The 27,464-nt window shown below is 40.1% G+C and overlaps 1 protein-coding gene across 2 annotated transcripts; it reads left to right on the top strand.

The window, feature by feature from the left end:
- The first annotated feature begins 851 nt into the window (after positions 1-851).
- LOC119656910 (sodium-dependent neutral amino acid transporter B(0)AT3) lies at positions 852-21,939 on the top strand. Of its 2 annotated transcripts, none has more exons than XM_038063600.1 (11): positions 852-2,610; positions 9,124-9,368; positions 9,438-9,615; positions 9,686-9,877; positions 13,805-14,039; positions 14,103-14,235; positions 14,299-14,518; positions 14,571-14,774; positions 14,832-14,989; positions 21,415-21,678; positions 21,741-21,939. In XM_038063600.1, exons 1-11 carry the CDS (start codon positions 2,521-2,523, stop codon positions 21,937-21,939), a joined length of 2,118 nt encoding a protein of 705 aa, XP_037919528.1. In that variant the 5' UTR covers positions 852-2,520. The 2 variants fall into 2 exon arrangements, with proteins under 2 accessions (XP_037919528.1, XP_037919529.1); XM_038063601.1 differs by having other exon boundaries at positions 2,521-2,610; positions 9,136-9,368.
- The last annotated feature ends 5,525 nt before the right edge of the window (positions 21,940-27,464 follow it).

Genomic DNA, 27,464 nt, shown 5'->3' with positions numbered 1-27,464 from the left:
GAAGTGCTCTAACACACTTCAAGGCCCTGATCCAACATGGATTATTGCGCCAACGATTATTATTATAATTGTAGATCACTGCTTCACTAGTTTGCTCTTTGACCATGGTAGAATGAATTTGTATATTGTAATATACTTATTAAGCAGTGACAACGGATATTACCCACACAAATCTCACTATCAGGTGGAAGTAGCCAGACTTTGAAAAGGAGACCTCTAGTTCAGTTTAAAGATCTACGGAAATGACGATCTAAGTGCAGACCATGCTGTCTGATGAAGCCTGCTATCACTGGGATCCATTGACTTTTCTTGGATTGGATTTATGAATAAAACTAAAAATTTTTAAGAGCATCCAGTGTTTTATTTTAGATTACTTTAAACTTCCACGTCTTCCTTTCCGTAAATAAAAGGGAGCTGAAGTAGAGATATTTTCGAATAAGGGCGTACTTCTGTCGATGAACACTTCAACCGAAACGTTTAACTTAATATAGTGCTGGCCACCTAAGGTGTTCGGTAGTCGATGATCGATTAAGGAAGGTACGGGGAAAAGTAAATAGGATTATTCTTTGGGTCTGGGCTATCCTTCACTTTTAATAAGCATAGCAACTTTTATAAATTTCAAATTGTGTTCACTGTTATATCATTGCCGTCAAGGATTCAATTTGTGGTAGAAAGTACTCTCCTTGGTATTTGATGCTAATTTAAAAAAGTTTTCTATCGAATAGCCGTCATCCGATTCACGAATTTTTTCGCGCCACATCCTAATTCCATATCCTGTTAATACGCACGAGTAAAACATATCGATCGAATGCTCTCTTCCTCAATTCACAGGACTACTCGTCCTCGTGACTTCACATGTAGTGCTCCTTTCAACGCGCTTTCATTCATGACTTGAAAAGGCGCTTCTGATATTTGCCCAACAGTTTCTTCCTTTCAAAAGGACCTGTTACGTAAAGTCATAAGGACGAAGATATTTTCAAGTTGCATAAAGTCCGACGTGTGAACAAATTTAATCTTGCAAATTAGCTAATTTGATTAAGTTTCTGGTTATCTGTGAATATCCGCTTACTAATTCTCCGGAGCGATGGTGACGAAGTGGCTAATCGATACGAGGCAACTATGAAGTGTTGTTTGCCTTTTAATTGAGTGAAAAATCATTTGTGGTGATATTATACGAGCACTAAGTTATATAAGTGCCCAAAGGGGGAAAGTGTAGTGAAAGTCAAGTGGGAAAGACTAGTTATCAGCTTCTGCGGTCGTGCTGAGTGACTCTAGAAGCTCCAGACGTACGTATTTCAGGGGAGCATGCCTACTTTATGTGACTTTTGACATTAACATTCATCACAAGAATGGAATTTCTGCTCTTCCGACCCCTTATGATTAGCATTGGGCATGAACTTGAGGAGGCACTTGATATCATATTTTCATTATCCTTTTTGTGGATGCGCCTTTGTCTGCATTTATTTATTTTTCTGAGTATGGATGAATTGTTCGAGTGTTATCTTAGAAAGAACCACTTTTCCTTTTGGCTGTGTTTATACAAAGAAATAAAGTAAATATAAATTTCTTGAAGTAAATGTCTCGCATTAGGAACATCCTATTTAATTTATTTAAACAATTTCCATAATATCCCATCTCATTCTAATCGGCTTAGGTGAGCAGAATATCAATGAACTTTGGTCAACCGATTCAGGATATAATTTCGTCTACAGAATGCTATACCCAACTATTATGTTGATGTTTATCGCCATTGTGGTGCGGTCTGTCTCCTCAACTTGTGTTTACACACGTATACATAGTTGAATTCTTTCGGTTCAGAGAAGGTTCAGCGTATTCTTAATCGAATTGTTTTGTGGGTGGAAAAATGTCCCCCAACTCCTGTTAATTAGGTAGTCAAACTTTGCTTGTCCGTCATTTCGCTTAGGACAAATGTTAGGGAATTCAATATGTGGGTAATAATGAAGGTTTAATTACCGTTCCTGATTGATGTTGTTCGAAAAGATATCGCGAAAGGACGACAGATAAGCAGCAGTAAACTACATATATTATTTTAATTTGATATGACCCCATAGTGTAGACTTTCTGAGAAAAGCTAGTAATTTTCCGCTAAATTCTAAATCCTTGTCCCAGTAAACAGATTTGATTTTGGAAAATGATTTTTGCATGTTTGTTGTTATCTTAGAATTTTTAAATTTAATTCACATCTAATTATATCTATTTATCTTTATCAATGTCTTTTGCATTCCCTAGAATGAACTGAAACCACAAATGGATTCAAGCACTTAGCAATAAGCACTATTATTTTCAACAGCAACTCACAGTCGAAATAGTTATTGATACTTGTAGTAGCCATCACGAATCTGCACTGTCTAATGTACACGTTTTTCTCTTAAGTTAAGTGTATTACACTCATATTTGTTTGCATTGCAACTTATCAATTAATTTTATTTATATATATTTATTTGTGCACATAACACACACACGTTTCTGATTTTTTTTTTTCAAATTTAAACGCACATTATGGCCAATACTGCACAATTATTACGACGTCAAAGTTCGCGAGATATTCCGTTGAGAACGCAAAGAAGTTTGGATAACTTAGAATTGAAGGTAAGTGTGTTTTCATAGTTTTAATTTATGTCAAGGAAACTGTTAAGTAGATTCACTTGTTCATTTTTTTAATATCTTACTTACAATAAGTAGCTGACCAAGAGAGAAAGAAGTTTTGACTATGGATAAAAGATTGATGGGAACTTCAGTTGAATGCATAGCACTTATAACTACCGCGTCCTTGAAAAAGAAACTTATCAAATTTTCGGGTATATTGAGATCTTTTTATTATTTATGTTCTGCCTATGTCGTGGCATTTCTATCATATTTCAAGTCGTTACTGACGGACGGATTTTATTTAACTCAAAGTATAATATATAGTATGTATATGCGTATATCGGTACCATTGACTCCTATATGGGATATAGTCCAATAAATACATCCTATGTCCCGTCGTTGCCGGATTTGTGAAAATATGTTTCAACTCTCTCCGGGGCTTGTCCACAGCACTCCTCCGTCACAGCACTGCGCCAGGGTGACTTGCACATCGGTCATCCTGAAAAAAAGAATAGCATAGCCAGCAATGAGTTGAAGTACTTCCTTAAAATGTAACCTATCCCCTGCATGTTTTCTGTTTAGCACACCTACAGGAATCTGGCCCGTATAGCAGTATAGTTCTTGGCTTAATACAATCCCAAATCAAAAATGGCAGGTATTGACAAAGCGTTGAAATTTACCAAAACCATAATAAAGTTTCATTATGGTAACTGGTTTCCATTAAAATTATTTTATTCGTAAACACCAATATTTCGGGAACCATTTGTTCCCTTCATCAGTACAGCACGGACGTGTATTATTAAAATATTTTAATCGCTAATAACACCGCAAGATTACGCCTATATACCTTTACTTTCATTGATTCAATAAAGACATCACTTTCACTTCGAAAACTAGTCACCACTACTATTAACTTTAAATCACATGCAACCACTAGCAAATTTCATCATCAGCATCGGCACAACAACCGGTATCCGGTCTAGGCCTGCCTTAATAAGGAACTCCAGACATCCCACTTTTGCGCCGAGGTCCACCAATTCAATATGCCTAAAAGCTGTCTGGCGTCCTGACCTACGCCATCGTTGCATCTCACGCAGGGTCTGCCTCGTTTACCTTTTCTACCGTAGATATTGTCCTTATAGGCTTTCCAGACTGGATTATCCTTATCCATACAGATTAAGTGGCCCGCCCATCGTAACCTATCGAGCCGGATTTTATCCACAACCAGACGGTCATGGCGTCGCTCATAGATTTCGTCATTATGTAGGCTACGGAATCGTCCATCCTCATGTAGGGGGCCAAAAATTCTTCGGAGGATTCTTTTCTCCAACGCGGTCAAGAGTTCGCATTTTTCTTGTTAAGAACCCAGGTCTCCGAGGAAATACATGAGGACTGACAATATCATAGTCTTGTACATAGAGAGCTTTGGTCCTATGATGAGACGTTTCGAGCGGAACAGTTTTTGTAAGCTGGAATAGGCTCTGTTGGCTGCCAACAATCGTGTGCGGATTTCATCATCGTCGCTGTTATCGGTTGTGATTTTCGACCCTAGATAGGAGAAATTATGAATGGTCTCAAAGTTGTAGTCTTCTAACTTTATTCTTCCTGTTTGACCAGTGAGGTTTGAAGTTGTTGGTTGGTTGGTTTTCGGTGCTGACGTTGCCACTATATACTTTGTCTTGCCTTCATTGATATGCAGCCCAAAACCTCGCGCCGCCTGGTCCATCGGGATGAAGACAGTTTGTATGTCTCTGGTCGTTCTTCCCATGATGTCGATATCGTCAGCATAGGCCAGTAGTTGGGTGGACTTAAAAAGGATCATATCCCTCGGATTTACTCCAGCATCACGGATCACTTTCTCGAGGGCCAGGTTAAAGAGGACGCATAATAGAGCATCCCCTTGTTGTAGACCGTTGTTGATGTCGAATGGTCTTGAGAGTGATCCTGCTGCTTTTATTTGGCCTCGCACATTGGTCAGGGTTAGCCTAGTCAGCCTTATCAATTTCGTCGGGATACCGAATTCTCTCATTGCCGTGTACAGTTTTACCCTGGCTATGCTATCATAGGCGGCTTTAAAATCGATGAAAACATGGTGCAACTGGTGTCCATATTCCAACAGTTTCTTCATTACTTGATGCAGAAAGAAAATCTGATTTGTTGCTGATTTGCCTGAAGTGAAACCTCTTTGGTATGGGCCAATGATGTTCTGGGCGTATGGGGTTATCCGGCCTAGCAATATAGAGGAGAATATCTTATAGATGGTACTAGGCAATATGATACCTCTATAATTGCTGCACTGTGTGATATCTCCCTTTTTATATATGAAATAGATAATGCCTCTTTGTCAGTCGTCAGGCATTGATTCGCTGTCCCACACGTTGATCACCAGTTGATGAACCACTTGGTGTAATTGGTCGCCTCTATATTTAACCAATTCAACTGTCATTCCATCGGCTCCTGGCGACTTATGATTTTTAAGGTGATGAATTTCACGGACTGTTTCTTTTATACGAACTCGAAGCACCATGCCAACGAGATAGTGTTCCGAGCCTATATTGGCCCCCTATATGTTCTTACATTCATCAAGGCTGAGAAGTGGCGGCGTCCGATCAGCAAGTGGACCCGTTTGGAGAGGCCCACGTATGTTTGTGGACCGCTCTCCGCGCAAACCAGGTATTTCCAACAACCATTTCGTGCAATACTGCTAACTGAATAATGCGCAGTTCGTTATCATTGGTGTCCTTATGTAAGATATGGGAGCCGACGTATCGCCTGAATACGGGCTCTGTCCCTACTTGACTGTTGAAAGCTCCAAGTATGATTTTGATATCATACTTGGGACAGGTTTCGAGGGTCCACTCAACTGTCTTGTAGAAGGTATCCTTCTCCGCCTTTGCATTCTCCTCTGTTAGGTACAAAATTCACCTCCATAAAATGAGAAGGAGAAGCTTAAGGTCCTATACGTATAACCGGCAGGAGTCGTCTGACTTGGAGAACGCATGAATTGACAGTAAGGCGTCAAAGCCAGTAATCATGGGGCCGTCCGACGATAGGTGCGACGATGACCAGGGCATGGCATTGCCTGCTGCAACTTTTTCGCTACAATTAATGGGTACCACTTCAGCAGATTCATGTACGCTTCGAATGAAGTCGATTTAGTTAATGAACCCCTTTATTTATCTTCTATTACGAAATAATATCAGTGTGCACAAAAGATTCGTCGTGGGTTTCTTGCAATACTCGCAAGTGACTGTGCAGCGGGTTGTAGACCAGTACCGCTTTATTACTCGCGGCGATACAATCCGGGTTATTATCAGGAAGGAGTCGATGGGGGCAGAGGCACTGGAGACAATCATTTCAGTACTCGCGGAAGTACTCTTGTTCATCATTCGGCTTGCTCCAGTGAGGTTCGTGACAAATTCCAATGAGCGTGTATATAATTTTTTTTAAATGGATCTCGTCCATAGATCAGCTGTTTTCATGATAGAAAATACTATGAAAAGAAGAAATCCCTCCTATTAGCAGCAATTATTGATGTGCTTGCATGGGTGTCCTACTCCGGAATTTTAATGAATATCCCTTTTTTTTCTCTTTCCTATCCTATCCTTCTCAGATACTCAGGATCATTGGAAATAAAAGAACCGCAAAGGTTACAATGAACAGTTTCTCAAGAAATCGTCAAGCTCTGCGGGTTTGTATCATTTGGATGCATCGTTTGCAGAGATCATTTCCTTGATCAGTTTCCATGGAAGCTCGCAAATTCTCGCATTCTATAATAGTTTATAGAGAATCCCAGTCATATCATTTACTCGAATTTGATTTCCTCGTGGAATTTCTAAACTTGTCATAGAGATAGACAGCGCTCTCCCTTTATTCACTTGTGAAACACTTTGAGACTGAAGTTACTTGTTAAAATTTGTATACCATTGAAGGACAACTCCTGAATTATATTGTGCGGTCAAACATAAATCTCACCTTTCTCCTCTCTGTGAGCATAACAGTTGATGTACCTTATATTAAATAATTTCATCTTGGTGTGCATTAAAAAGATACATTCGTTGGTTGGTAAGAAGGCTATTGCTAGTCACTTAATTGTTTAACTGTAAAGATTATTGGCTCTCTTGAGCTTAGTAACTGGCAAATATTTTGTAACATCCGTGCTCGCTAACTTTGCTCCCATGCTATTATGTATCTTTGAATGGAAATGTATCTATATTGTTATGGGGTACGTCATGTTGCTATAATATTTTGCTTGGTAAAGCAGAGATCGAAAAATAGTTATTCAGTTTCCGTTACCGGTATTGTATCCCGAATTTTTGGACAAAGTGGTATTACCAGTGCCTCCCCCAATATGGAGTGCCAGTGTAGTCTTTTGTCGCAAAAACGGGGTGTCTGTGTTTTTTAATAAGGCAGGCCTTAATACCGGGCACCGGTTTTTCCGTGGTGTATGATGATGATTTAATAAAATTTGTGCTCGCCTAGTTTCTTTGTAATATAACTTTGCTGTGTAATTCCAGGCCGTTCATGCTTGTCAAATAATTTAGTATGTTGTAATGAACATGGAAGGTGAGGTCTTCAAATGAGCATCCGACTAGATTGACAGCGGGAAGGACAGCGCCCTTAAGCAATTAGAAAACTCGGCGTATTTTGATCACCTAGATCTGCACGCATCTAAGATCCGCTTTAGCGAAGCTCACATCAACATGCACCTGTTCGTCTTACTAGCCAATTTAGGAAAGTGGATCAGATCCTTGAAGTTTTCTGTTTTAGTTTTTTTTTGAAAACGGTCGATAAAATATAATTACAGATGTCCAGATTACTACACTGGTTACCTGAGAAAGCTCGGGATTGAAGGTTGTAATCCTTCTCCTCCGTTTGTAGTAGGTTGCGGTTAGGGTACATTCGGAGTATCGTCAATTTCTCCAGAATCGAATCGAATCCACATCCGAGACAAAGAATCTGGTAGAAGGTAGTGTGACTCTTCTGTATGAGAGATAACGAATGAGAATCCCTAAAATTTTCTTTGAAAGGCTGACTGTTTTTGCAGTTACTTGAGGGAAGCGTGGTTTATTACTACTTTAAACGTTATACCTTCCTTATATGTTTCTAATTATGCACCCCCTTGTACCCTTGTCTTTTGCATCAGCACTGCTGATAAGCTACTTTGACTTGAACCACAATGTGTGTTCGAAAGGCTTAGAAAAGTCAGGTGTGTGCAAGATCAAAATTGAAATGTAACTTGATTTGGTGCATTGATGACGTCCTTGGTAAGGGTAGCTTCCTCAGGGCAGATACTTTTTCGGGAATCATTGGTATCTATTAAACTGGTATTCACTCAACTTCATCTTTCAGGTCTATACTTCTAATAAATCAGAATGCAATATTACATTTTAGATCGAGTGCGCCCTGAGATAGTGCACATTCACCTCCCTTGCGAAGTAAGCAAGAAAAAATGCCCCATTATTTCAATTTTTCTCCACTTAAGGAGATAGAGGCAAGGTGCAGCTTCATGGTAGTTGTTGGAATCTTCGCCCAAACCTTGTGTGTAGTCATGCATCAGGTCAAATTCCAGTCATTATAAAGTTATGACGAAGAGTCTTGCCAAAAGTGACATACGACTCGTTCGACAGCTGTTGATCCCTCTTGTACCAATTTAATGCTCTTTATCCGAAAAGGGCATGAGCATGAATACCCAGCAGCCTGGGATCTCCCTGCAGGGTTGAGTTGGCCAAGAATTCTATGTGAAAGTGGAACCTGTTGTTAGACTGAGGTGTTTAGGTTGGGAGATTGGGTTGACAAGATCTATTTAGATGGGATTAAGAGAATATAGTAGAATAATAGTCGCTGGAATACTTGGCACCGTGACTGTATCATACGCCAGCAAACGCAGCCTGTATCCTGCACGGAGTGGCTATCTCAAGCTGCAGGATATTTACGGTCACTCGCCCCTGACAATTAGATGTGCGACCCGAAACATCTAATTCGGCAGAGGCGGAGTAATACGGTAGGAAGGCAGGAGATTGGCGGCGACGTTGATTGAGCGGAATAACAGCTGAGGCGAAAAAAGGTCCAAGATGAGATTGCAAGATTGCATTTCATCGCGGATTTTTCTTCTCTTGGCTGCAAATTAACGAAGGCTATTTGAAGGTTGAAAAAATCAATGAAATTCCAACCTTATTTTGAAGTCTCCGAAAATAACTAGTATGCGCTGTAAATGAAATCTCAGCCTCCACCCAGAAGAAGTGATGAGTATTAGTCTATCTGTGAGGATTTAGTTTAAGTTGGGGCATTTATATAAACGAAGGCCAGTGAGTCAAATAAAAGCGTCATTTTTGGCAGCAGCTTGAGAAACTTTGAAATAATCCTGCTTACAACAGACATGTAAACTTTCACCAAGTTTTCTTGCAAAGCGTTTCTTTAACTTTGAAAATAATATAAGTAACCAAATATTTTTTATATGTGCATTTTTATAATTTTCTACAAATTAATATATTTGTAATATATCATTGAAAAAAGAACTCCTTAAAGGAACTACGAGGGCGATTAGTGCGAGCAGAAAATGGGAGCAGTGGACCGCCTATGTATGGTGCAACGAATCAAGCATTCATCCCCGACAGTTCGCCGGATGGCGATAAACCTTTCATTAATGAACCAGGAAAACCACATGTTCAGATTGCGGAAAGTGAAATGGTACAGGAAAAGCCGGAAGATGAGAGGGAAAGTTGGGATAGTAAGCTGACTTTCCTATTAGCGACAATAGGGTGAGCATTGATCCTTTTCGGAGAAAAGCGTGTCAGATTGAACTGATTCAATAATTTTCCCTCCCTTAGATATGCTGTGGGACTAGGCAATGTTTGGAGATTTCCATATCTTGCGCAGAAAAATGGTGGTGGAGCGTTTTTAGTTCCATATTTTGTGATGCTGTTCATTCAAGGTATTCCGATATTTTATTTAGAGTTAGCGGTAGGACAACGATTAAGAAAAGGTGCTATCGGCGTGTGGAATCAGGTAAGAGCAATTCCTTGAATGGCGTTCGTTGAAGAGAAGAAGGTAACTAACTAATATTTGTCCTTTATAGATTTCACCTTTTTTGGGTGGAATAGGTATTTCGTCGGCTGTTGTGAGTTACATTGTAGCCTTGTACTACAACACGATAATAGCATGGTGTTTAATATATTTCCTGCATAGTTTTGAATCACCACTACCATGGGCTGAATGCCCAACAAGATTGTATAAAAACTATACTTATGACCTTGAACCAGAATGTGTGGTAAGTTTAGATCTAAGATACATTTAATGGTCAATAAATGAAACATAAATTTGTTCAGCGGTCTACGGTACAAACTACAAAGATAAGGCTGTGTTTATAATGCTGAGATGAACATTGTCTTTAAACCTTCCTTAGTTTTATGAGGATTTTATTAGAATTTTATATGAGGATTTTATTAGAAACTGAAGGCATATCAAAATTGACTCGATATGTGACCTCCAATAATTCTGTTTCATTTCTTTTTACGTAAAATAAAATCTTATTAGGAGGTGGAAAGCATTGAAAGCCAATGTGTGGGACTTTATCTCACTAAAACCACCTCTCCTCACCCGCTATGCTCTACGAAACTATCTAGAGGCATTACATTGTAGGATGGGTTAAAGCCCTATCGGCTTATTCCTACGGTGAGAATTGTTCGCTCCCTGCTGCTTTTTCGTTAGCGCTATAGTCTTCGAAGCACCTCCTGAATACAGCTTATGGTGCGAGGATTTGCGGAATGATAGTTTCCACTTGTAGGCGTCTTGTCAAGAGAAGTTGGAGCTGTTCCCTCTCATTTGCAAATCTCGGACATACGAAGAGAATGTGCCGGGCCTTCGTCTTCCTTTATACACTCAGGACAAAAGTGAGAATCGTCATGTCCAAAACGATGTAAATACCTCCGGTGTGATAGTGGACAACTCCATGTTCGGAATGCGTTAGCGACTCTTAACGCACTCAGACGATATACTTCTCCTATACGACTGAACATTAAGGACTTTTGTCCAAACGGCTGCTGTATATCTAATCCATGTGATATCAACCAATCCTTTATCAGCCTAATCGATGTTTCGCTTAGATTACATCCTCCAGGTATTTGCCCGCTGCAACAACAGCGATGTCGTCTGCATAGCCGATAAAGGTAGCCTGTTGCGGAAGTTTGATGCGCAGCACATGGTCGTACCTCACGTTCTAGAGTAGTGGGCCCAGCACTGATCCTTGAGGCGCTTCGCCGGTTATTAAATATTCAACTGGGCCTACGTCAGTGTCGTAGAGAAGCTTTCTATCCACGAAATAATTAGCTGAATATACGAGGGAACATTCAGCTAGTTTAAAGATCTTATTATATGTTGCCATTGCGCTGAGTTGAAAGCATTCCTCACGTCGATGGTGATGATGGCACAGTTTTTTTGGTACCACCCTGATTACTGCGTTGATAGCATCCACCGTTGATCGACCGGCGCGAAAACCTTATTGCTGTGTGGACATGTCTGTGGTTTACTACTTTTTAGTAGCAGCACACCACTGAGCCGGGAAGGTGCATTCTTCCAAGCAGGTATTAAAAGTGGAAACGAACCACTCCGGTCTTGCTTTTATCGCCGCCTTCAAAGCCACGTTCGGTATTCCGTTCAGCCCGGTTGTTTTTTTTAGCCCCTACTTTTTTTGCAGGTAATGGTAAGCTCATCCTCTGTTATACTTGGGATATCCGTTGTGGGATGCTCTCTTTCGACAGCAATAGTGCATTTGCTTTGGTGTTGGAATAGAATGATCACTACGCTTCACAATAAAACTAGACACTTTATCTGCGGGGCCCTGCTTCCTTTTACCTTGGCCATTACCGCTCTATAGGCTCCTCTCCACGATTTGATGTCGACCTCTTCGCAGAGTTCTTTAAGGGACTTTCACGGATTGCCTTCGGCAGCTATCTTCGACTAGTTTTGCACCTCGCCTTTCTCTGTGCAATTCCTTGCTCATCATTTGCGCATTGGTAGTTTCTTCTCGCATGTAGGCAAATGGCACGCAGTCGTCTGATTTCGTTAATCCATCGCAGTTTCGGTTATCTGTGAGCGTTATTTCGGTGCTTTGGCATAGAGGCATCACAAGTGGTGACGATGTTTCTGACAATTTGCTCAAATTTTTCACTCGCTGTACCTGTTGATGTGGAACTATTCTTAAATATCTCAGTGAACATTTCCACATCAAACATCTTTGAAGTTCACTGCATCGTCTGGTATGACTTTATGTTTTTTGGATGCTCCATTCTCCTGTTGTTCACTACACTTAACAGTATAGCTTGATGGTCGCTATGCGTGTCGTGCTCACTAACTCGCCAGGTAATGTCCCCAATGCACTGCTTACTAAGGTGATATCTACCAATGAACCTATCCGCCCTTTCCGAAAGGTGTAGGTAATTCCGATATTAGCAAGAAAAATGTCCACAGAAGAAAAAGCTTCTAGCAATATGAGCCCTCTCTTGTTAAAAACCTTGCTTCCCCATTCGGTAGACCATGCATTGAAGTCTCCCTCGATGACAATTGGGGATCGTACACTTGCGTGTAACACCAGCTTATGTAATATTCGCTCATGTTCCACGCTTCTTGCACTTGGCGGAGCGTAGCAACTATAGATATGAACACCGTCAATTTTAGTTCTTACGAATCCATTTCTAGGCGTTGCGATTATTTTTTCAAACGGGTATCGTCCTGTCGTCGAAATTGCGCACTTTCCACTTTTGTCGGTGGCCCATGCGGCGGTATCTTTTCCTCTGTATGTTTCGCTAATAATCGCCACGTCCACATCGAGCTTTTGGACTGACTGGCTCAAAAAATCGTGTGTGGCTCACAATGGTTGAGATTTATCCGAATAAATCTCATTTACTCTTTGCATTTGGTCCTCTTCTAGACAACGGGCATTTTCTGCTTCCTGCGACGTGGCACTTATCACCAAAAGGAGCATCTTTACACAACATGCATTCAGGGTCTTTCTAAAAATTTCGTGCCAGGTGTCCTTTTTTGCTACACCGCCTGTACCGGTCAGACCTGTCGTACTTGCTTGTGCAAGATCTAACTATATGGTCGTAATCCAGACATTTAAAATATGTAGTAGGAGATATATTCTCCCGAATCCTACAGACAACTCATCCGATTTTCACTTTACCAGCTTCTAGCAACTTGTTTGCCCAAGCAGCTGGCAAGCTAATGATTGCGGTTTCCGTGCCACAGTGCGCTTTCCTTAAATTCTTTATTGCATCGACATTGCTGTCTGGAATTTTAAGTTGCCATATCAGTTCTCTCCATATGTCCTCCTTCGTCATGATCTCGTCAAGGTCCCTACACTCCATAGTTATCTCGTGGGTTAACTGCCTTATCGTAACTTCCTCGGCCAAGGATCTACCAACCAAGTTCTGATAGTTCAGCGTCCTTTCGTCCTGCGCCTTCCGAAGCTCCAGGAGTAGTTCTCCCTTCTGCGTTCTTCTGATTCTTGTGACATGGTCGCAATGGGGTCACCGTAGGAGTTTGTAACTGTCCTGTTCGCTGAGTATTGGTTCGTCGAACCTAACTCACCCATGGCCTTTTCGCAGGTTCGAACAACCACCTTAATATGACGATGAACGTTATGCTTCGGCCCGACGAATTCGCCTAACGTGTTTAGAGCATTACCCATCTTATTCAGACAATTTTCCACCCTGAGTACTTTTGCTAGGACTGCATCAATTCTCTCGTCCTCTCCTGGCACGCACCGCTTCTGGTTTGCTGGGCCCGGTGTCTGTCTGGCTGTCCGTTTGTCTATCTGTCTGTCTGTTTGTCTGTCACATGCATTTTTCTCGGAAACCGTTACAGCCATTGACACCAAATTTGGTAGAAAAGTGGGAAATGTGAATGCTGACGCATTTAGTGAGTTACATCATTCTACGTCGAATTTAAGGGGAGTCCTCATACTTGCAAAAGGGGGGTGTCAATTCTTTTCCTCCAAATATAGGGATGGGGATATGAAATGAAAGGATATATTACGTGATGGGCACTAATGGGACAAATATCCACACAAAATCTTCCGTCAGGTATGGAAGTCCAGCTTCGGGTTTCCCGTCTTGTTATTTTTAATTATTTGGTTAATCAGAGATTTATTCTACAATTTGGCAAAGGCAAGTAAAAAAACTAAACTTTAATTCAGGCTTCATCACCAACCCAATACTACTGGTATCGGTCAACTCTAATGTCCTCGTCAAGTGTTAACGAACCTGAACAATTCAATTACTATATGGCCTTAGCGTTAGTAGTTTCCTGGTTTCTAGTCTACATCTGCATGGTTCAAGGGATAACATCATCAGGAAAAATTGTATATATCACAGCCATCTTTCCATATATAGTCCTGATAATATTCTTTTTTCGAGGAATCACTCTAAAGGGTGAGATTTTATCTAGTCGTTTTCAGAGATCAAACGTTTATAATTTGGTTTGCAATATCTCAGGTGCGTCTGATGGGATACTGCATTTATTTACGCCACGATGGGAGGAGGTTCTAGAGCCAGTGGTATGGTTAGAAGCAGGGACTCAAATATTTTTCTCGCTTGGGCTTGCGTTCGGTGGATTGATAGCTTTCAGGTAGAGTTGCAAATTCTACTTCCAGGATCTTATAAAATTCAGAAAAATTGATTTCTATTACAGTTCGTATAATCCAGCAAACAACAACTGCTACCGAGACGCCCTATTGGTTTCATTAACGAACTGTGGCACATCAATGTTTGCAGGAGTCGTTGTTTTTTCGGTGATTGGCTTCAAGGCGCACGCGACGTTTGATCGATGTGTTGAACATCGGAACGAAATGTTGTCAATTAACAAGACCAAAGGACTGCCAGTTTGCGACCTCCAAGAAGAACTAGCGAATGTAAGGGATTCTTTTTAAGCTGGATTAAAGGTACAGGACATTAAATTTTCAGAGTGCATCTGGTACCGGTTTGGCATTTATCATTTTCACTGAAGCGATCAATCAATTTCCTGGAGCACAACTGTGGGCGGTACTGTTCTTTCTTATGCTATTTACTCTAGGGATAGATTCACAGTTCGGGACCTTAGAAGGTGTTGCAACTTCGTTGGTTGATATGAAATTGTTCCCTAATTTGCCAAAGGAGTATATTATTGGGGTAAGCTTTGAATCTTCTCGTATTTTTTTTATTTGATCGATTTCGTTTGTTTTGCAGGGGCTATGTTGTTCGTGCTGCGCCATCTCCATGTGTTTTGCGCATGGCGCTGGCAGCTACATTTTTCAACTGATGGATAGTTTCGCTGGAAATTTCCCATTACTAATTATTGCCTTGTGTGAATGTTTATCTATAAGTTATATTTATGGAGTAAGAAGGTAAGCGAATTTTATAATTTTTATTAAAATAAGAATAATATTAATTTAATTGGCGCCCAATGTGGGTGAGCTTTTTGCTATAATTTTGGTTTACATAGTAAGCTCATCTTTCTGCGATAGTTAAAAGGTAAAGAGTGTAGGATGCATCCAAATATAACACAGGAGTTTCTACAATTTAACCACAAGTCTACTTTGTTGATATAAAGTCGAAACCCAGTAACCCATCCCTAGGTGACTGACCTTTTGATACTTCTCATATCCGGGGTATTGTTAGCGAAGCATCGATTCTAGCTAGTTAGGCATTGCAGCAAAACTAGTTCGTCCCCCAAAAATAATCATGACGGGCTGAACTTCGCAGGCGCGAATTCATAACAGTCTGACTTATCACGGAACGATCCCGAATATGGGGACGAGCTGACCCCAATGTTCTTTAACTTGGGAAGCACACAGTCAGAAAAGTCCCCTTGATATCAAGGAGCAACATACTCCTTGAATCGATGCAAATGATGACGTTTGCCGTTAACATCATTATCCTATCGCACTCCATCTTAGGCACCAAACAAACCTTTGTGAAGCGCGACCATGCAGACAAGGAGGTAGAATTATGAGAAAATGAACAGAAAACCAAAATAATGGCTCAAACAAGAAATCAAATGACAAAAGCAGTAGACAAAATAACATAATTGGTGGATACAACTCGGAGAACGTTCATAATTTCACATATTCGGGGGATAAGTTATCGAAGGATACATACGAAATGCAGGAAGCTCTCACTTCGATTCAGGTTTCTGAAATACTACTAAATGTCTTTGAAAGGGGGCGAAATCCTCCAAGTAGTTTAAGAGGATGACGGATGGAAAATCAAGTACAATAGAAGACTGTGCGGATTACATATATGACGACCCGGAAGTATCTAAGGTACAAAAATTGCGAAAACTCCGAAAGGGATAATTGAAAATTATTAACAGACCACAGTAGTAATTTCAAAAAATCCATCGTTGTTTTTTTTGCTGAAAGAATGTCCTACCATCTTAAAAATATCATACTCAAAGGATTAAGATGGAGAAAATGTCTAAATACTACACAGCTCATATTCAAATACACATCAGATATGATTCCGAACATCCGATGAGGTGGCGCAGCAGGCAAGGGTTTAACAGGGCCTTAGCGATAGGGGCGCAAATTATTCTTGTCTAGGGTGAAAATTATGCAGGCCTCCTATCATCCCTTTTTTCCATTGAAATTACTACTCCGGGCCCTCGACACAACTCCAGGCTGGGCGAAATCAGCCCCTCTCCAATCTTTCTCGGTAGGCTTGGGTTTGACGTTTTGTCCAAGGAAACTGACCGAAACTTTGCGTTGAGAATAAAGTTGAGAACGACAATCATTATCATGGTCGCCTATGGACGAGTGTAAGAGAGCCAACATAGATCCAGATTGAAATATTATGGAAGAAGTCACCTGTCTTCTTCCATAATATCAGTTGAGCTGACAGATAAAACAATAGACTTGTGATACTATTATATAAAGTGCCCGTCGGATGAGCTATACGTCTGTATTTGGAGGCTCGATGGCCCAAATGCAGACCGGGAAAGCAAACTTAGTTTTTTTTTTCAAAACAATATTCGTGATTTTTCTAGCTATCAAATGAGTAGAGATATACATGAAATAATACTGTCGTTTCCTTTTCGTGAGGGAATTCATTTTTCATTGCATACTCCAACATTTTGGGAGCTACAATGTTGGACTTCTGCCCAGCAGGGGGGAGATATCATTGTTTCATTTATTTCGCTATCAAAAGGTGTTACAGTGCTTACCTATGGTTTTCATTGTGTTGATGTAGTATAGATTTTAGAATAGATTGGTAAGTGGCTTGTTTTTCATCCGGTTCTCAAGAAGTTTTTTCATACGATCCAGAATCATTTTATTTAACTTATGTTTTTACGACACCCTCAAAACGGATGCATTCTTTAAACTGTAGGAAATTTAGGACGTGAGGGGACATATTGAGATTGTTGGCTTCGATCCTTTGAAGAGTTAATTTTTAGTATAACTGACGATTTCTTCTAATGGAAAAAACTATCAACTGTTAATATGGACGTGACCTGCTATATCATCTAAATACACACATGAACAAGCACTAAGTTAATTAGTTACACTTTTCATGAAGATGGACCATTATTCGCTTAAGAAATCATGTTCTCGGCAACCATCTTTCGATGTTGTTTAGAATCAGAGTTTTTTGGGACGAGCCGGGATGCGACACGTATCATACGCAAAATTTTAACTACAATGTGCTAAGCGGTTCCCTATGTAATGCCTAGTTCACTAGCAATTTCACTTAGGCAGGTATGACGATGAAAACCATTTCTCTCATCACTTTGATGTTTTTGTCGGTTTTGGACGTCTGAAACGATACAAATCCTCTCTCTCTCCTTTAAAATCTTTATACGACATATGCCTGAGTTTTCAATAAAGCAGATTCCCCATAGGCTTTAGCAATATTTTCAATGCATAAGCACATAAAATTTCGTGTTTCAAATTGTTGAAGTGGGGAAGTCAGTTTCTTAAACAGTGCATCTGCCACATTTTGCTCTGTAGCCCTAGCGGTTCTACTCGAAATGTTCTATTATTTATGTTGGTGTTGTCGAGGTTGTATCTATCCTCCTGCAAGTTGGCTTCAATATGACAAGAGTAAGAAGACTGTATACCGGAGGTTCAACTCCCAGCGTATTGTCCAAAATTTTATGGTGGAGGAAAACCGTTGTGCATCTTCAATCGCGACGGTAATTCCGAGAGAAAAAATTTTCGCATAAGGTCTGGTGTTCGCCGTGTATGTGATACAATGCATCACGTTCGAACGCATGGCCTTGTACTTTCTATTCAGATGAGATTTGCCAATTCTTATTATTCAGTGTTCGAACACTATTCAGTCGAAAGTTTCAGTAATTGTGTTTTCTGCAGGGATAAGTTTTGGTTAGCATGCATGTTTATTCATCATTATAATGCAGGATTGCTACTTTTCGGATCCTGGAAAAGTTCTATTAGGTCACTACTTATGGGGTTACTCCTAATGGTCGGGATGGTATGTTTTTAGATGTATGATTTATAATACGCCTGACAAACTTTTGCTTACTTCGTGGTGGTTTATGCTGCGCCAAAAATATATTTATGCTTTTTTCCTGGCCAGTTCGTCTGCTACCTCGTTCCTTCTAACCCAACATTGCCTGGAACTCAGAGTATTCACACTTTATTGTATGAGCCGAGCGTGTCTCTCAAGGCATTCCCATAGCAGTTTGGAGTTCACCTGGTTGGACTTAAGTACCTTTATAGTCGTTTGGCTGTCCGTCAGAATAGTGGTGCCCTCTATATTTCCTTTTGAGCCTGCACATCTGTCTATGGCGTACTTTTCCACTTGAAGTATGCTAGAGTGCTTAACCCTCTACTGATTTACAGGCAAGACAGTCTTTGGAGTTTGTGTAACTTTCTGCCTACTGTTCGATACCCAGATTACCGGCCCATAGGTAATCATTGCCCTTACTATTGCAGTGTATATTCAAAATAATATGTTCAGGGGACAGTCATCAAAGCCCTCGTAGCCTTCCGACAAGTGTTTCCAACATGCGTCTTTCAGAGTAATTTTTGATCTTGTTTTATTTCCCTATATTTGATCGCTGTTTCTCGTTTGATCTCCATGCCATGCAACCTAATGGTTTTAACTGAATTGATACGCAGCCCAGCCTTACTACACCAGGCACTAGCAACTCTTCCAGCTTGGATTCTATCACATAGCGTGTTCTCATATTTACCCCTAACAAACAATGGAATTAGCGAAATCCTGGACTTGCATTCCAGTATTTGTTAGTTTTTCTAGAAATTCATCTACGACCATACTCCACATAAGCAGAGATAGTACCCCGCCCTGTGGATAGCTTTGAGTAGTATTGATGACAATAGAATTTGGGCCGGCCAGTACTTCTATTTGTCTATTCTCTAACATTCTGCCCATCCAGAAAGCAAGGGATTTTCTCACTTCCTTGGGGATTAAGGCATCTTGTAGCTTCCTAGATGTCCAACAACGCATACAGTGCTATTTTTTCTATGGCATCCCGTAATACATCCGTTAGCTGATTCAGTTGACCGTCCCGCCCGGTAAGCATGTTGACATTGATATAAGGGACTACGCTTTAGAACGTTAGTTCTTATATAGTTGCTTATGACCTTCTCTCTGTTTTGAGTATGAAAGTTGTAAGGGAAATTGGTGTGAAAGATTTAATGTGAAAAGGATTATTTTTACCCGCTTTCGGAATAAATACTACTTTTGTTCGTCCCCATGCCCTTGGTATATATCCCTTGGCTATGCTGGCCCTCATAACCCTCCGGAGGGACTCTAAGATGACTCCTAGGTCTTCTTGAGGGAGTGCTGCGAAGATGCTATCTAGTCCGATTGATTTCAGTGGTTTACAGGTTCCCAGTGCCTACCTTACCCTAGCTTTCGAGCATATCTCTTTTCCTAGTTTCCAGCCTAGTTGCTTTTGTGATTTGTTCGATCCCTTCACAGAATTATCTGAAGCTGTTCCGCTTTACTTCTTTGATCGCATTTCTATACGCGATCAGTGCATTTTTGTACTGGTCTCCGGTTCGTTTTACCTGGCTGAAGAGTTTTCGTACCTCTATTCTCATTCTGGCTACATTCCTGTTCCACCACGGTACATCTCTTGATGATTTAAATGTCTTGGCCGTATACCTGGCCTCACATTCATCCATTTTCCTGGAATTACTTATTATTCTTTTTATTTTGGAGCTGCACTCAATGTCGTATCTGATTATTCTGTGATCCGACATAGAAGGCTTATCCGACACTCTCCAATTCCCGGCCAGCTCGTTCATCAGGGTATTTCTTATAGTCATGTTTAGTACCTTTTGCCTAGCCCTGGTTACGAAAGTTGGAATGTTACCTATGTTATATATTTCTAACTTTTTGCTAAGAATAAATTCAAGATGGTACTCACCTCTTTGATTAGTATCGCTGCTTCTGTAGACTTCGTGATGGGGGTCGGCATCGCAGCCAAGACGCAGGGGTAGCGTCTTTCTCTCGTAGAACTTCCCCAGTCTAGTGACTGGCTTCGGTCGGGCTCGGATGTCGCCTATTGAGAAGTAGCCCAATGCCACGGCTGCTTATCGAGTTCCCTCCCCGGCTTCTAGTGAGACTTGTACCGTCTCTGGTCAGGAGTTCTGAAAGACATATATATTTTAAATTACGTTTGAGAAGGATACAAGCTCTTGGTTTCTCGCAAGAATAGTCGCAAATTATCTGCGTGCTTCGTCCTTGCAGACTGCGAATCTGCCTCCGATACACCCAGGGCTTCTGAGCTAGCACTATTCCAATGTTATCCTTAGAACCTGCCCTTGAAATTATTGTAGATGCAGCTTTTGCATGGTCGAGGTTTACCTGGCTATCTTATTGTTGGCCATTCACTCCGTTACTGATAAGGAGCTCTTCTCCTCTGTCGGAGTATCACACTCTTCCTCCAACATTCAGCCTCTATGGTCTCCGAGATTCCTTCGGGGACCTCGGTAGGTTTTCTACCCGACTTCCTGCGAAGTGTTTTACCGTGACTTTTCCCTATGCACGTGCACAGGTATGTTGCGGAATCTACAGTTAATATGAAAATTTCGACGTTTGATTGCCTCCAGCGATCAGTCATCTACCCCGATCGGGAAGAATTTACCCTCCATCAGGTGTAGCGTTCCTAGCACATGTCGATGATTCACCTCCTTCCCAGTGTCATTTTTGTTGGATTTTGGAAGCAGCTTAGGTAAAAATTCAGTATTCCTAGCAATAATAATAATCGTGAGCGCAACAATCTAATTGGATCAGGGCCTTAAAGTATGTTAGAGCACTTCATCCAAGACCGTAACGGTACACTACAGTATACTGTAGGAGGCAATGCGGTTAGCATTGCGTTCGCCCGCGATTATCAGCCTGATTTGACTCAAGTACTCATTCACAGTTGAGCCGACTGGTATCCGACGTCAAATCACGATCCAAATCCTTCTGTACAACAGCCTTGGGCTCTAACCATTCAGCTATCCGGACACATTCCTAGCAACCTTTCCAATTATATGATATTCTTGTAACGGAGTAATCCTAATGGTCTGTATTTTGCCGCCCTTTGGAGGAATGAATGATATAGTCTATGAGGTTCATCGGGGAATTAAAATTTCCGTCATGAGCTGCTATTCCCAATATGGGTATTAACTGCTGTTAGAATTCCTTAATTCAGTCGACCATCAGTACCCTCTTAACGCATAAATGACGGAAGCGAACAAGGATTTTCTAAGACTTTATTTATGTTAAGATAGATTCCCGATTTAAATTTTTTACCATTTTCATTTCTAATAACTTCTCTGTTTTTATTTAGATTTGCTGATGACATTGAACTTATGACTGGATCCCGTCCTTCCTTATACTGGATGTTCTGCTGGAAATATCTATCCCCAATTGCAATGATAACAATTCTTTGTGCATCTGTCTTTGAATTAGCTACGAATGGAAGCAGTTATCCTGCTTGGAATGCCGTTACCGGAATGACTGAACAAATGGAATGGCCCCATTGGTGTATAGTTGTTGCAGGCTGCTTAATATTAGTTTCCATCATTTGGATACCTCTGGTTGCACTATTCAAGTAATTTTAAAAAAAAAATCTTTCATCTGATAAATTCTAAATTTATGTTCAATCCTTTTCAGACTTATTGGTGTAACAATTGTTGAAGACACCGAACCAGCATGGTTCCCAACTGCCGAATTGCGTGAAGTGCATGGTATTGTTCCACATGAGCCCACCGAAATTGAGAGGTCGTTATTCTGCTTCAATTCGGACGGGACAGAAGGTATGTGTTGTCCTACTTATGCGGTGCCAGAGGTATCGCTAGAGGAAGAAGACTAAGGAATATCAGTAGAACTTAGGTAGAAGAAGTTATTTAGAGAAATGCAATATTATTTTAGAGAATAGAGAAGGAACTGTAAATATCAACATATGTAAGTGAACAAATAGTACATATAAGCATTTAAGGTTAAGCCACCGAGACAATGTTTCAAACTGAAAAAAAAACCATAGATGAGTTCAATGACTAGCATGTAACGAAGATAATAATATTTTATCCTTTGATTGAAAGAATGCGGTGGAAATCTGAAACCAAAGATACAATCACAATTGAAAATGTCAGTTTTCATTTAAAAGTAAAATCAATCTTGGCATTGTTTCGAAAAAGGGATGCATTTCTCTATATTAAAGATAGTTGAACTCATTTCATATCATAATAAATAATCATGAAAATGTTTTATTTATAGATGCATATCCACTTAAAAATTATTTGAGAATCAGATTTCTATTGCATTTTTTTCAAGCCAACAAAGACAATATGAACGCTAGAGTTTTTCCTTTACATTGAAATGACCTATATATATATATATACAATAAAAGAACATATTTAAACTGAAGACTTTTAAAGAGGTGAAACGTATTCATATTATATAGTATACACTAATCTATTATACAATATATAAACTGTTAAATTCTTGATGTTGTTCTTAGAATTAAATTTATCGAAAGCCTATCATTTTTGAAACGACTTTGTTTTCAATCCAGATGGATTAGCTAATTTATTCAATATATTAAATAATTCTGAACAAAAATAACGAAAATAATTGTATTTATGTATAAATTATACATAGACGTATTAAGGAAAAAACAAAAGGGAAAGAAGAGTAAAACACATATCTCTAAGATTACACCCTTTATGGTTGTCAACATTTCAAGAATTTAATATCTTTTCTGTGACATTTAAACGAAAAGATTAATGGCAGCTAAATTACGTTAAAGCCAGTTTATCTAAGCAATCATTTTGCGTTTATGCAATGAGATGAAATAATATGATGAAACGTAACGAGTGTGGGTTAAAAAGTTACGATATCGTACGAAAAGAGAAATGCAGGTTTCCAAATTATAAACATGTACATACAAATGTTAAGATATTTATGTTATTGTGGGTAGCCCATTAGAATCATAGAATGAGTTAGACATTTTCAGGAATATTAAGGTTGAGTTAGCTTATCAGAAAATCAGGGTAATGTCGAGCAGGGCTCCATTCTAATATTGCAGCAAACGACTCTCAAAGTTTGTTTTCTGGCGGTCTTATAGAAAGTGTATCCTTCAAATCGTCAAATCTAAGTAAAGCACTTTCAGTATAGTTGGAATGCTTACGTAATCGGGATTAACAATGGAAAAGGGGAAGCGTGGAGTTGGCTAGTTTTCTCTATCCGATTTTACAACTTCGCACATCCTTTAGGGGTGCAAATTGTAAATTATGCAAATGATGCCCTCCTGATCTGATAAATAGCAGGAGGTTACTTTGGTCCTTCGGGCATGAAATATTTGTCCTTGTAAATATAAAGCCTCGGGACTGCTACATTGGTGCCGCGCGATCGAACATTGGTGAGGATTGGTTGTGATCAATGAGGTTAGGCAGGAGTGCTGAGATAGCTTTCAGTAAAGAAACTGCTAGTCTGTTCAGTGGAGAATTCCGAATGTATATAGTATCGTACTAGTTCTGAAATGTCACCAAGGCTGAAGTAAGTGGAGTTATTTCCATGTTCTTTCTAGATTTCCGCCGTCGTAGTTTTCCTAGATTCAAAATCGTACTTACATGAAGTATCAGTGGAATTTAGATTGATAAATGGATCCCAATGATACATTTTCAATTATGGAATCAAAAAAATGCTAGAAACGTACAAAATTTGTGGCATTGAAGGGTCACTAGCTTACGAAGACTACGTACAGGAGATTTGTTTCCTTGTTTATTGCTTCAATTTGTATGGTAGAAGAAAGGCATCGCACATGTACGTCATTGTTCAATCGCATATTCAGGAAAACCGTCTACACGTCATCGACACACCAATTCACCAATGCAAAAAGGACATGCGCAGAACGCATTCTACATGGTATTTTTGGCTACGCGCCAGTAACCACCTGGCGTACCTGACTGGCATTTACGCGGTCACATTGCGCTGCTAGTATTATCTACTGCGAATCTTTTTCGTCATTACAACCACTATTAGGTCAGAATATACGATTCATAAAATGATCAAAATGGAACCATCATAACAATCTCTTCGAGGGTTAATTATCAACTAACCGAACTAAGTAACTGGAGTCAACAAATTTTGTCAAAGTACCCTTAATTTAGTGTCAATTCAGTTCAATGTCATTCAGATCAGTACTTGACGAAATGCTACCCATTTGGAGTTATTTCCCTCGACAGTAGATCCAGCTCAATGAAATCCATATTCTAGATTCGGTAAGCGGCCGGTTTTGTCGATGAATCGGACCAGTTTATTGTATAACACCCTCTTTTGCATTTTTGGTGGTGTCTAGAAGACAGGTCGATATGAAAAGAATACGTCTTGGCATTTTGATCTCTATTTCAAACCTTATTCAATTTCGAACTTTATTGTCTTTTATTGAGAAAATGTCTCGTTGAACTAGTACTTAAAGTTCATCTTGTTTTCCTGCTAAAACAGGGTTGTTATTATTGGGTGTGTACATAAGCTTTTTTATCAGTTCAATCGCCTGGTTAAACAGGATGCATGACAGGGCATACGGTTGTCTTAGACCGTTGTTGATGGCGTGGATGTGATTCTGCTTCTTTTATTTGTCCATGTATATAGGTCACGGTCAGCCTAGTCAGTCTTATTAATTTACGATACTAACATAGTAAAGCAGGAAAAAATTAACATTAACTGTCTTAACTTGATGTTTGTGTTAAGATATCTACGGTTTCAGGTTTTGAACAAAACAGTAAGAGCTGAACTATGTTAACACGTCGAACAACATCAAGTTGGGGGCTATCGTTGGCAGAAATGATGTTCGCGATATACAAAATTTGTTCACCAAACAAAATACAAAGCAGTCCAATCTCCTCGAGCTTTTTTAATCGCTTGGTATCACCGAGGCAGACTTTCTACCAAATTTTCAGCATATTCAATGCACCGAAGTATTCCTCAAAACTCCTTCAAAGATAATACACGTTTTTCTCGAAGCTTCCGCTTAATGTAAACCCAAACATTTTGAATCGAATTTGCAGGCTAATCCAGGCCGATGTCGTCATCTTCGCGTTTCCAGTCTGTTCAGAGCCGACTGCAATATTTGGGGTCATTATTCTCCTGAATGATCCAGTCCTTGTTTTTTGAGATAAATTCACGCATATGTTTTCTTATAAATTTCATCCCTCTTGGAAGTACTCCGATTGAAGGTAAAAAAAAAGCAAAGGGCCATAGCCTTTTGATGAGAAGCAGCCCAAAAGATACACCTTGATTGTATGATTAACGGTGCGTTGAGGAATACGAACGTGGTGTTCCTCATCGAACAAAAAGAAACTTCATCGTTTTCTAATAGTGTCCTTGATGCTCAACTACCACTTGATTCTAAGCCTCCGTTGATTTTATATTTTCAGGTGTTAAGCGCCTGTCTGCGATCGCCTCAAGCCTAGTTCGGTGTGCTGTAAACCTTGGCCACTCAAATACAACATGCTCCGCATTTTCAACCACGTTACTACATTTTGGGCAGCATGGTGGCTCGTCGTGTCCAAATCGATGTAGATAAGCCCGATAATCTCCATTTCCACTCAAAAACTGTGTTAGCTCGTAACTTAGTTCCCCGTGGCTCCTTTCAATCCATCTTTGAATGTGTGGAATGATACGGTAGGTCCAACGGCCAGTTTGTGCCTCGTTCCATCTCTTTTGCCATTTTGCGATGTATTCCTGCCGTGCTAGTTGCTGTCGAAGTACAATAGACTCCCCGATTGCATACATTTTGTCGTAGAGACGCCGACCTTCATTCGTCAAGATGCCTATGAGGATTGTCCCTGCCAGTTCATATGCTGCTTCTCCTGATGTTGTTCGATAAGCACTGCATACCTGGAGTGCATTTAGTCGATATACCATTCCTAGTTTTCCGCAGTTTGATTTGCTTTCCAAAACGGTTGCCCAAACTGGAGCTGCGTAGAGTAGCACGGAATTAACTACCCTTGAAATAAGACGACGTCGACCTTGTTTTGGTACACCAATGTTTGGTAGTATCCTTGAGATTGTTACCGCGATGGAAGACTCTTTAGTTGCAGCGCACTCAATGTGTTTTTTAAAGTTGAGCTTTTTGTCAATCATTACTCCCAAATATTTAAGCGACTCTTGGGAGTAAATTGTTTTTTCACCAACTTTAATGTTCACGGTCGTGTCTTTCCTTCTTTTGCTGATTAGCACTAGTTCCGTTTTATGTTCAGCAAGTAAGAGACGGGACTTTTTCAACCAGTAATTGATCTCCCATATCGCTTCATTTGTGTAGATTTTGATCTCGTCTAAGCGTTTTGGAACTATTGTTACCCCGATATCGTCCGCAAAGCCAATAGTTGTCACGTCATTGTACATAATTAACCACAGTAAGGGACCTAAGACAGATATGCATTTTTTACATCGAGTGTCACCACTGCGCAGCATTTGTCATCTTGCATTGCAGCGCGAGTCAGGCAAGCCACCATGTTGATTGCATCGACGGTTGATCTCCCCTCACGAAACCCGAATTGCTTGGCGGATAGGCCTCCTTCCTTTTCCGCAACAGCGAGCAGTCTGTTGTATAATACTCGTTCAAATATTTTACCAATGGTATTCACCAAAAATATCGGTCGATATGAGGAGGGGTCACCCAATGGTTTACCTGGCTGTCTGCTCGTGACACGCATTTTTCTCGGAGACGTTATAGCGATTGATACCAATTTTGGTGGGAAGGTGGGAACTGTGAACGCTCACGCATACAGTGAGTTACATCCTTTTACGTAGAATTTAAGGAGGGGTTCCCAAACATGCAAAGAGGGGTGTAAATTTGTTTTTTCATCAAATATAGTCATATGAGGTATCAAAATTAAAGGTCTCGGCTAGTATTTTCCGAAGCCGGTCTTAGTTTTGACATTTGTTGGAAAGGTGAGGAGTGCGGGGGGTTGAAAGTGACCATTTAAGGGGGCCATTCTCAGAAACTACCCAACCGAAGAATCTGAAAAAAATCAGGAGGCCGCCACTGTCTGTTTAAAGGAAGTTAATAATAGTATCTTACCAACTTTGGTGGAAATCGCGCTGTTACTAACAAAGTTATAATACGTCAAAGTGATTACTTCTTTGCAAATTCAAAACTATGAATGTCAATATCACTCGAAAGTAGATACTCCCACATAATATATGCCTATATTACGTGCTACATACTAAGAAATACACAAAAACCCTTTATTACCTGAAGCGTCAAAAATGAAAAAAATTTGCCAAAAAAATGATGACTTTGAAAAGTGCTAAGTACTTATTACATATATTGTGACTTTCTCTCATGTGACTTCTTCTCCCCTGCGGAACATTCCAGGAAGTTATGCGGGA

Source organism: Hermetia illucens, chromosome 5 (genome assembly GCF_905115235.1).
Source record: "Hermetia illucens chromosome 5, iHerIll2.2.curated.20191125, whole genome shotgun sequence".
In the NCBI taxonomy this organism is placed as follows: Eukaryota; Metazoa; Arthropoda; class Insecta; order Diptera; family Stratiomyidae; genus Hermetia; species Hermetia illucens.
This window is presented reverse-complemented; position numbering and strand designations above follow the sequence as displayed.